General features: G+C 38.7%; 1 protein-coding gene across 1 annotated transcript; it reads right to left on the bottom strand.

The window, feature by feature from the left end:
* Positions 1-214: 214 nt before the first annotated feature.
* LOC144529203 (major histocompatibility complex class I-related protein 1-like) lies at positions 215-8,947 on the bottom strand. Its single transcript, XM_078268208.1, has 6 exons — positions 8,841-8,947; positions 8,362-8,631; positions 5,718-5,996; positions 3,078-3,380; positions 2,366-2,470; positions 215-1,001 (listed from the first exon to the last, which is right to left on the bottom strand). The coding sequence occupies exons 1-6, from the start codon at positions 8,887-8,889 to the stop codon at positions 952-954; spliced, it is 1,056 nt and encodes a 351-aa protein (XP_078124334.1). The 5' UTR covers positions 8,890-8,947; the 3' UTR covers positions 215-951.
* Between the last annotated feature and the right edge of the window lie 2,040 nt (positions 8,948-10,987).

Below are 10,987 nucleotides of genomic sequence, written 5' to 3'. Positions count from 1 at the left end.
GGTTTAGTGGACTGAAAGATCAGACAGTGAGTCCAGAAAACAGCTTCTGACTTCTGCCTTTAGTTTGACTAATAAAGTTTAAAATCTTATAAATCTGAGTCAGAAGTTTTCACACTTACTTACTCTGACAACAGTTTCCTCTCCATATATATATAATCAGAATATTTACACAACATTTTTCTTTTAATTAAGCTAAATAATCAGGATGTTGCTGTCAAGTTGTCAAACACCAGAGAGGACATTTTATTTATCTCTTCTTCATAATGATGGTTCCATACATGTTACAGTAGTTTATCTATAGGACCCAAACTATATGCATATCTAGAAAGAGTACACATAGAGTTATATAGTTATATAGTGAGTATATGAACTGAATATAAACCTGTAATACAGAAAGGATATTAATCACACACAAACATATCCTTCACCATAATCAGAATCAGCTTTATTGGCCAGGTTTGTGTAAACAAACAAGGAATTTGACTCGGGTTAATTTTTGCTCTCAAAGTACAACACTCACTTAACATATAAAGAATAAAAACAGAAAAGGACAGTAAAAAATATATAACAAATACTGTTAAGTATACAGTATAACAATACAATTTACAAAATTTACAATAAATATACAATAACAATTGAAGAGAGGGAAGGAATAGTGCATGAGTGCATCAGTATAGTCTGAGATTTAAGATTTAAATATAAAAAAAGATTTTCAATTCCACATAGCGACAAACTCAACATTTTGTCAACTCCTAATAAAGAAATTTAAAACATTTTTCTTTTGTTGCTTCATGACTATTTCATGTTATAGTTATACTCAAGATTTCTAAAGCAAGTTTTTTAGGGTCTTTAATATAAAGGTTTGTTGTAGAAGCGTATCATTTCAGGTATTGTGAAGAGCTGGAGATGTGAAGAGTTTACTGCTTTAACAGTGCAGGATGTGTTTGTAAATCAGGTCTCTGGATTCAGTTTCTCAGAGAGCTCAGAGCTGTTGTCAGGAGCTGTAAGGAAAAAGACACTGTTACTGAGCTGCCTTTAATAAACAGAGGATGATGCAGCCTGTCCAGAGGCTGGTCGTTCAGATTAACTCTGCAGATCCACCAAAAGGTGTTCAGTATTTCCAGCCTCTGAAACAGGTTTAGCATCTGATGTTTTATCCAGAACCAAGAGACATGCTCCATCTGTCAGAATCAATGACCTGACTCAACACCTTGAATGTGACATTTGCAACCAGCAGCCTCCAACCCAAGAGCTTTTTATATATGCTTCTATACATATGTTTTCATCTTTGGTGCAAACTTGTTTGCTTTTAAGGTGCTATATGAATGAAATAAAATGAAACTTAAACTTCCCCTTTCAGTTTTTATTTAATTTTATTGGTCGTTTATACTTAGCCAATTCTCTTTATTTGAGGAAAGGTTAGTTAAGTTATTTTGATCTTCCGAATCCACAATCCATGCAAGAAAATGTAATCTGCTATTGCTGTCACACAAATATCTAATTATTTCTAGTCCTACATGTTATTTAGTACTCCCATCGACAGTAATTCCAGCTCATGTCAAACAGTCATTGTTTTTGGTCTCTCTGTTAGCGGAGAAATCCCTGAGTGAGAACATAGTTTATTAATTTATAATCTCCATGTCTTTACTTAACTCTGTTTTTCAGTAACACATCCTGGTAACAGCATGTCAGACCAGATACAATAGAATAAAAACAGTTCTACTCACATTGTAGAGGGTGTTTGGCTGAAACAAATCATTTCAGTTGTCACAGTTGGAAATTAAAGCTATATAAGTACTTTCTGCCCCCCCCATGAGGAATTCTAAGTAATGACAACAACACTGTCGGCGCATCCACATGATACAAGCCTTCCGTGATCGCCCCCACCCCTCCTCCACGCAGTTGCTAGTAGCCAAGGAGGACGCGGAAGATAAAAAATACATGACGAAGAAGAGGTAATTATCTTCACTCGAGTTTCTGCACGGGAAATTCACCGGACGACACAATCTTCTGAACACAGTCATACTGAGAAATACAGAGAGAGCTGTGTGGAGCTGATAGTCTTAATTAGCTTTGTAGCAACTCATTTGACAATGGCTTGAATGTAACGGACGTTCATTAATATCAAAAAGTTACGCACTAAAACATAAATGATAATGAACATCTGTCACCTTTTCACACTGAATCTGATCCTTTCTATTAATCATTCTCCTGCCAACGTTAAATAAGTATATTTTACCCTTCTACTCTTCACCTATTACATTTATCATCATCATCATGCTACAGTCTCTGGTTGCTTTACAATAGTTTGTTTTAACGTTTTAACTTAAAGTAAAAAAAGAGAAAATCTTCTTTAGTATCTCACTTTTCTTCTTTTTGTAAAAAATGAATCCAGAGGCAGCGACGAGGACGACAACAGCAAGAACAGCCACTCCAGCAGTGACGGGAACGGTCATGTCTGAAGGCTTCTCTGTTGAACAAAAAACAACAATGTTTACAACCATATAGACAAAGCAGTATTGAACAGATATATCTATTTATTAACACCTGTACACACATTACTTATGAACCAATTACATGTTGGTTTGTCCTGCAACAGGTGGAGTGCATTGGTTTAAAAACTAAACCTAAAAAATGACTGACTTATTCCATAATAAACCAAAAGACAAAAGCTAATCCAACAAAAACACACTTTTGTTTAGAGCCTCACTTTGGTGAGCAACATATATTTGTACCTGTTGGCCAAACCATCATGATAGTGCTGACTCTCGCAGGAACAGAGTAAAATATGGAGGAAGCTGTTGGTTAGCTGTTAACTGCTCTGTGAAATGGTATAGTTTGCATCAGTCTTAAGACAGCAGTCAATTGTAGAAATGTGTCTCTGAAATAAAGGCTGACGGAGCTAGCCCGCTAACTGGCAGTTGAGGCTTTTTTGTGTGTATGTGGTAGTATGGCCACAGATCAAACAGTAGGCTTACACACAGCATCAAAAAGGTGACAAATCAATAAATCATGAACTTCAGGACAACTGAAGTAACCTAAACACATCTTTCAGTCACTTCCTAGTCCAGCCTTACCTCTGTTGGTCCTGATCTCTGCTTTGTCCAGGTTGGTGATGATGTCGTCCTCCACACCAGAGAGATGAAACACACAGTCGTACCTCCTCCAGTCTTCAGCTGGGACTGATGAAAGGTCCAGGTCAACACTCATCTGGAAGGATCCATCGTGGTTGGGGAGGGTCTCTCCGACGTCCACGTCCTCATGAAGCTCCTCTCCATCTTTCCTCCAGAACATCATGGCTCTGTCAGGGTAGAAACCTGTAGCGTGGCAGCTGACTGGAGAGGAGGGAGACTTCTGGAGGAGAGACACTGAGGGAACCTCTGCAGAGAGAGAGAGAGAGAGAGAGAGAGAGAGAGAGAGAGAGAGAAAGAAAGAAATGTGTATTGTGACCCAGATAAGTTCATAAGATAAGTAGTACACAGCCTATAAAGTAAACCACACCTGTTTATTATCATAAAACCTTAACATAAAATTGACTATTACCGTCAACAGTTAAACCCTTAAACAATATTGTGAGCTATAAAAACACATGACAGTGCTCCATAACAACTCATCACGTACACAACCTCCATATCAACAAGCAACAAGTGTTAAGGGTATTTCTACTTTGAAACATTGACACTCACTAACAATGCACTGGCTATCTTAGATTTGATGGAAGGTGATGTCAGACTGATGGCGTGATAATACAATGGCAGTTCAGTCTGAGCAGACTTTGTTGTTGAATATGCAGGTGCTGGTCATATAATTAGAATATCATGAAAAAGTTGATTTATTTCAGTAATTCCATTCAAAAAGTGAAACTTGTATAATGTATACATTCATTCCACACATACTGATATATTTAAGTTTATTTCTTTTAATTTTGATGATTAGAACTGACAACTAATGAAAACCCCAAATTCAGTATCTCAGAAAATTTGAATATTACTTAAGACCAATACAAAAATAGGATTTTTAGAAATGTTGGCCAACTGAAAAGTATGAACATGAAAAGTATGAGCATGTACAGCACTCAATACTTAGTTGGGGCTCCTTTTGCCTGAATGACTGCAGCAATGTGGCGTGGCATGGAGTCGATCAGTCTGTGGCACTGCTCAGGTGTTAGGAGAGCCCAGGTTGCTCTGATAGTGGCCTTCAGCTCTTCTGCATTGTTGGGTCTGGAGCATCACATCTTCCTCTTCACAATACCCCATAGATTTTCTATGGGGTTAAGGTCAGGCGAGTTTGCTGGCCAATTAAGAACAGGGATACCATGGTCCTTAAACCAGGTACTGGTAGCTTTGGCACTGTGTGCAGGTGCCAAGTCCTGTTGGAAAATGAAATCTGCATCTCCATAAAGTTGGTCAGCAGCAGGAAGCATGAAGTGCTCTAAAACTTCCTGGTAGACAGCTGCGTTGACCCTGGACCTCAGAAAACACAGTGGACCAACACCAGCAGATGACATGGCACCCCAAACCATCACTGACTGTGGAAACTTTACACTGGACTTCAAGCAACGTGGATTCTGTGCCTCTCCTCTCTTCCTCCAGACTCTGGGACCTTGATTTCCAAAGGAAATGCAACATTTACTTTCATCAGAGAACATAACTTTGGACCACTCAGCAGCAGTCCAGTCCTTTTTGTCTTTATCCCAGGCGAGACGCTTCTGACGCTGTGTCTTGTTCAGGAGTGGCTTGACACAAGGAATGCGACAGCTGAAACCCATGTCTTGCATACGTCTGTGCGTGGTGGTTCTTGAAGCACTGACTCCAGCTGCAGTCCACTCTTTGTGAATCTCCCCCACATTTTTGAATGGGTTTTGTTTCACAATCCTCTCCAAGGTGCGGTTATCCCTATTGCTTTTTCTACCACATCTTTTCCTTCTCTTTGTCTCTCTATTAATGTGCTTGGACACAGAGCTCTGTGAACAGCCAGCCTCTTTAGCAATGACCTTTTGTGTCTTGCCCTCCTTGTGCAAGGTGTCAATGGTCGTCTTTTGGACAGCTGTCCAGTCAGCAGTCTTCCCCATGATTGTGTAGCCTACAGAACTAGACTGAGGGACCATTTAAAGGCCTTTGCAGGTGTTTTGAGTTAATTAGCTGATTAGAGTGTGGCACCAGGGGTCTTCAATATTGAACCTTGTCACAATATTCTAATTTTCTGAGATACTGAATTTGGGGTTTTCATTAGTTGTCAGTTCTAATCATCAAAATTAAAAGAAATAAACACTTGAAATATATCAGTCTGTGTGAAATGAATGTATACATTATACAAGTTTCACTTTTTGAATGGAATTACTGAAATAAATCAACTTTTTCATGATATTCTAATTATATGACCAGCACCTGTATATACAGTATTTTACAGCCATCCAGTCAGTCTGTAACAAGCTGAAGGACAAACGGACCAACTGACAGACCACCTGTCAATGCAGTTAAACTTACTTACCGTATGCTAACTGTGCACTGGCTATCATTGGCTATTGATAGAAAGGAATGTCAGATCACTCTAACTTGTCAGTCTCTACTGATTGAGGAGGGCTAGATCAAAACTTACCACCACAGAAAACAGCCAAAAAGAAGGTGATGTCAGACTGATTGGAGTGATAATACAATGGCAGTTCAGTCTGAGCAGACTATATGAACGTGAAACTACATCAGGAAATGTGATTCTACCTTTTCTCAGCAGAGAGCTCTTGCCGTAGTCCAAATACATCTTCAGCCACTCAGGATACATCTCAGTGAGAGAAATCTGATTGTATTTTATTCTAGATTTGTCAGCATCCCATCTTTGTTTGATGATGACAGCCTGTGGTTTTGCAGCGATCCATGTCTCTGTCTTCAGGTTGAATGCTAGGAAGTCTTCTCCATCATAACCATACTGATTAAAACCATTGACCTCTCCAGTCTCATCGTCCCACTCACAGCCAGCCATCCTCTGGAGAATGTGGTCACCTGAGAGACAGAACCTGTAATTATAAAAATGCATAATACTAATACTACGACTACTACGACTACTACTACTACTACTACTACTACTAATAATAATAATAATAATAAATTGTATGTATAGAGTGTTTTTGACAGTACTTAAATACACTTTACATGAATTAAAATGATCATATAAAGCAACACATCAAAAAAATAAAACATAACATTACTCACAATAGGGAGTTCTGCTGATTTAACTGGCGTGGTGTTTGAAGGAGAGTTTGCTTTGAGTGATGGAACTCCATTTCTGTTTCACAGCGTAAATAATAACTACTCTGTAAATTCCCAAATGACTGCTGATGGCAATGAAACAAGTGTGGATTCTGTGCACATCCAACTGTTACATACAGTGGGGAGAACAAGTATTTGATACACTGCCGATTTTGCAGGTTTTCCCACTTACAAAGCATGTAGAAGTCTGTAATTTGTATCATAGGTACTCTTCAACTGTGAGAGACGGAATCTAAAACAAAAATGCAGAAAATCACATTGTATGATTTTTAAGTAATTAATTTGCATTTTATTGCATGACATAAGTATTTGATACATCAGAAAAGCAGAACTTAATATTTGGTGCAGAAACCTTTGTTTGCAATTACAGAGATCATACGTTTCCTGTAGTTCTTGACCAGGTTTGCACACACTGCAGCAGGGATTTTGACCCACTCCTCCATACAGACCTTGTCCAGATCCTTCAGGTTTCGGGGCTGTCACTGGGCAATACGGACTTTCAGCTCCCTCCAAAGATTTTCTATTGGGTTCAGGTCTGGAGACTGGCTAGGCCACTCCAGGACCTTGAGATGCTTCTTACGGAGCCACTCCTTAGTTGCCCTTGGCTGTGTGTTTCGGGTCGTTGTCATGCTGGAAGACCCAGCCACGACCCATCTTCAATGCTCTTACTGAGGGAAGGAGGTTGTTGGCCAAGATCTCGCGATACATGGCCCCATCCATCCTCCCTTCAGTACGGTGCAGTCGTCCTGTCCCCTTTGCAGAAAAGCATCCCCAAAGAATGATGTTTCCACCTCCACGCTTCACGGTTGGGATGGTGTTCTTGGGGTTGTACTCATCCTTCTTCTTCCTCCAAACACGGCGAGTGGAGTTTAGACCAAAAAGCTCTATTTTTGTCTCATCAGACCACATGACCTTCTCCCATTCCTCCTCTGGATCATCCAGATGGTCATTGGCAAACTTCAGACGGTCCTGGACATGCGCTGGCTTGAGCAGGGGGACCTTGCGTGCGCTGCAGGATTTTAATCCATGACGCCGTAGTGTGTTACTAATGGTTTTCTTTGAGACTGTGGTCCCAGCTCTCTTCAGGTCATTGACCAGGTCCTGCCGTGTAGTTCTGGGTCTGTGAGAGTCGGAATTCTTACTGGTTGGTAGGTAATCGAATACTTATGTCATGCAATAAAATGAAAATTAATTATTTAAAAATCATACAATGTGATTTTCTGGATTTTGTTTTAGATTCCGTCTCTCACAGTTGAAGAGTACCTATAATAAAAATTACAGACTTCTACATGCTTTGTAAGTGGGAAAACCTGCAAAATCGACTGTGTGTGTGTGTGTGTGTGTATATATATATATATATATATATATATATATATATATATATATATATATATATATATATATACACAAAGTTACACCAGTGTGGGTCACTCTGTAGTTTAGGGTTTCAGATGTGGAACATGAAATGAACCATCCCTGCTTGGTGTCCAGCTGAGGACCTGATCTCTCTCCTCCTTGTGTTCTGTTATCATAGAACTGGTGCTATCTAACATCTGCAGCCTTGGATACAGTCTCAGGTTCAATTGACCAACAACTTATAGTTATTGCATTAGTTTCTACTTCTTGGATTACCATCTCAGAAAGGCAGCTGCATTTCATTGGTCTGATTTTGCGCAATGAAAGTTTACTTTGTTAACAGAATATTTATTCTGTACATGATGAAAAAAAAGCCTAGACAGGCTTCCAATTTTCCAACATGCAATATCAAAATCTTAGTTATTTCACTTTTTAAACGTTATGCAGCAACACAAAGCTTCAGATGGCAAACAAAACATTTGGATTCCTGAAATAAAACCTGTACAGACAGATGATAAGGCCCTCAATCCAACTATCTGACAGGTCAATGAAGGGAATGTCTTGTATTTCCTCTTCCTGTGTATGTTATTGTGAAGATATGTTTACTATTGATGTTTAGAATGTCATTATCTCAGGGTGGGAATGAGTTTAGGTCACTTTACAGTTTAGCAGTAAAAGTTATATGTAACATGCATAAATACTAAGTACTATACTATATACTATTGATAGGTAAATACTGTACCTCCACTTTGGTTGAAGCGTTGCTTGAAGTTATCCATTGTGGCTTTGAAGAAGATTGGCTCACTCTCAGAACATCTTTGAGTGTACCACTCCAACTGCTGAGGATTGTTTTCTAAAATTGTTTTCATCCAGTCCTGTTTGGGTTCTACTATATTTTTCTTGGTGTCGCAGTAACCCATCAGAAGTCCATCCACCACTGCAGCAGCCACAAACTCTGGGAAGTTTGGGACTCCAGAAGATGCAGTGATGAAAAACTTGAGTGAGTGTTTCACTGCAGGACAAACAAGGTTTATACATTCAGTATAAATAGACGCATATCATTATTTTATCATAAACATGATGGCAGTATGATTCAGTTAATCTAAAACATGATAGTCTCGAGTTGAATTAAAAGTGAAACTAAACTCCAGCTGTGTTCCAGAGCTACACAGAAACAAAGCAGACCTGAGTGGAAAGTAAAGATTTCAAATGTGATCTTACCTGGAGATGAGACGTGACAGAAGAGAAGCAACAACAGGAACTTTTTCATCTTGTTTTGATAAAGACGTGTCCGAGGACCGAGCTGGTTCAGCTGTTTTGTCTTCTGTGTTTTTTCTCCAAGGAGGGAGTGTCTCTGTTCCGATGTAAAACATTAACCTCTCCAGTCTCATCGTCCCCCTCACAGCCAGTCGTCTGGAAAATGTGGACACCTGAGAGAGACTGTAATTATTAATAAAGCAGTATATAAAAATAATAATACATTATATTTATAGAGTGTTTTTCATAGTACTCAAAGACTTTACGTGAATTGAAATGAGCATATATTAGACAAGAAAGCATTTGGATTCTTGAATTAAGACGTTATGTCAAACTCCTGAGGCCAATTATCTGACTGGTGAATGAAGGAAACGTATTGTATTTCCTCTCTCGTGTATGTGTGTTTTTGTGAAGATATTTTGACTATTGAGGTTTTAAATTTCATTATCTCAGGGTGGGAATGAGTTTAGGTCACTCTACAGTTTGGCAGTAAAAGTTAGAAATGTAACATGTATAAATACTGTACCTTCACTTTGGTTGAAGCGCTGCTTAAAGTGATCCATTTTGGCTTTTATGTTCAGGGGCGTTGGACTGGGGGGAAAAGGGCACTGAGTACCCAGGGCCCTCATGTGAGGAGGGCCCAAAAAGATGCTAGAATGATAGATGATAGATACATTTTTATTGATCCCAAAAAAATGGGAAATTCCGGTGTTGCAGCAGCAAAATATCAGACACACATCACACATACAGAATATACATTAAGTAAAAGGATACTATGAATAGCTGTGGATGCGGGAAGGGGCTTACAGAAAATGCCTTTCTACAGGGCCCAGAATTATAATAACCCATCCCATCGGAAGTTCATCCACCACTGCAGCAGCCACAAACTCTGGGAAGTTTGAGAAGATGATGTCAGGGAAAGCTTCAGTGAGTGTTTCACTGCAGGACAAACAAGGGTCATACATTCAGTATAAATATAAAAACATTATCAACACCATCAGGGGGAATATGATGTACTGTATTCAGAGGTAAAAGTGAAACTAAAGGAGTGTGAACAAGTGTGTTTGAGCTACAAGGAAACAAAATGCTGAGCTGAGTGAAAAGTGAAATAAAGATTTAAAATGTGATCTTACCTGGAGATGAGACGTGACAGAAGAGAAGCAACAACAGGAACTTTTTCATCTCGTTTTGATAAAGACGTGTCTGAGGACCGTTTGAAAAATGTATGTAAGGAAACCCATTGAAATGCTGGAGCTGGTGATAATGTTCTAGCAGCTTGTTTCTCTGTGCTGACTTCTCTCACAGCTGACTCAGGTCAGAGTTCTGTTGCTCTCTAGTGGTAACAGAAGGAAAGACACTCTGAGCCTCAAGACTCACCTCTCACTGAACCAACTCAAATGGAAGACTTTGATTGCAGTGTTCTTTCATCCTCACACATTTAACAAAACAATGTAAGTTTTAATCTTTGTATTGTTATGTTTCAGGTCTGATAAACTGATGGAAATCTGTTTATCAAATAGAAAAAATAATTTCCATTTGAACCTATACACAAGCATTTTAGAACTGGTTTAATGAATTACGGAAAAAATAATAGTGTTCATTCTGGGTTTTTTTTCTTTATGGCTTTAGTTGGTAGCTGCTGTAGTGATCCCTCTCCAAAGGTCTGGAGAAACAGCTGGACAGCAGCATCAGTTCTCTCCAGATGTTGTTACTTCAGCAACGCTTATCAGATCATCACTGTATCCAGAAACATTTAAATATGATTTATGAATTTACACCTGACCATTTTAAGGTATCCTGTGACTTTTTGACAGGTCCTATCACTTAATATCTTAATGTTTGGTAAAACAAGTTTTGTTAATGCATATTTATGATGCAAAATAGTTTCAAATATTGATGTGACAGGAACTTTATTAGAGTTTTGTATCCTCTTTTAATCTTAGCTGTAATGAGACAGTAATAAATACAAAGGAACCTGGATTTAGTGTTCATTTTATTCAATATTTGCTTTTATATTGTATGCAGTATGATTGGTCAGGAAGTTAAACTTTTCAGTCAAAATGATAATCAATGCATTAGTGTGGTTCCAGCTGTTTCCTGTAACTAGTTTG

This window comes from Sander vitreus, chromosome 14 (assembly GCF_031162955.1).
Source record: "Sander vitreus isolate 19-12246 chromosome 14, sanVit1, whole genome shotgun sequence".
Classification (NCBI taxonomy): domain Eukaryota; kingdom Metazoa; phylum Chordata; class Actinopteri; order Perciformes; family Percidae; genus Sander; species Sander vitreus.
This window is presented reverse-complemented; position numbering and strand designations above follow the sequence as displayed.

What these genes read in the sequence shown, in the direction of transcription:
- LOC144529203 (XM_078268208.1), bottom strand. Translation starts at nt 8,889, where the DNA reads ATGAAAAAGTTCCTGTTGTTGCTTCTCTTCTGTCACGTCTCATCTCCA. An exon ending in CTGTCACGTCTCATCTCCAG is followed by an intron (nt 8,632 to 8,840) that starts GTAAGATCACAT and finishes TTTGTCCTGCAG; the next exon opens with TGAAACACTCACTCAAGTTT. An exon ending in TTTTTACAAAAAGAAGAAAA is followed by an intron (nt 1,002 to 2,365) that starts GTGAGATACTAA and finishes TTTTCCTTACAG; the next exon opens with CTCCTGACAACAGCTCTGAG.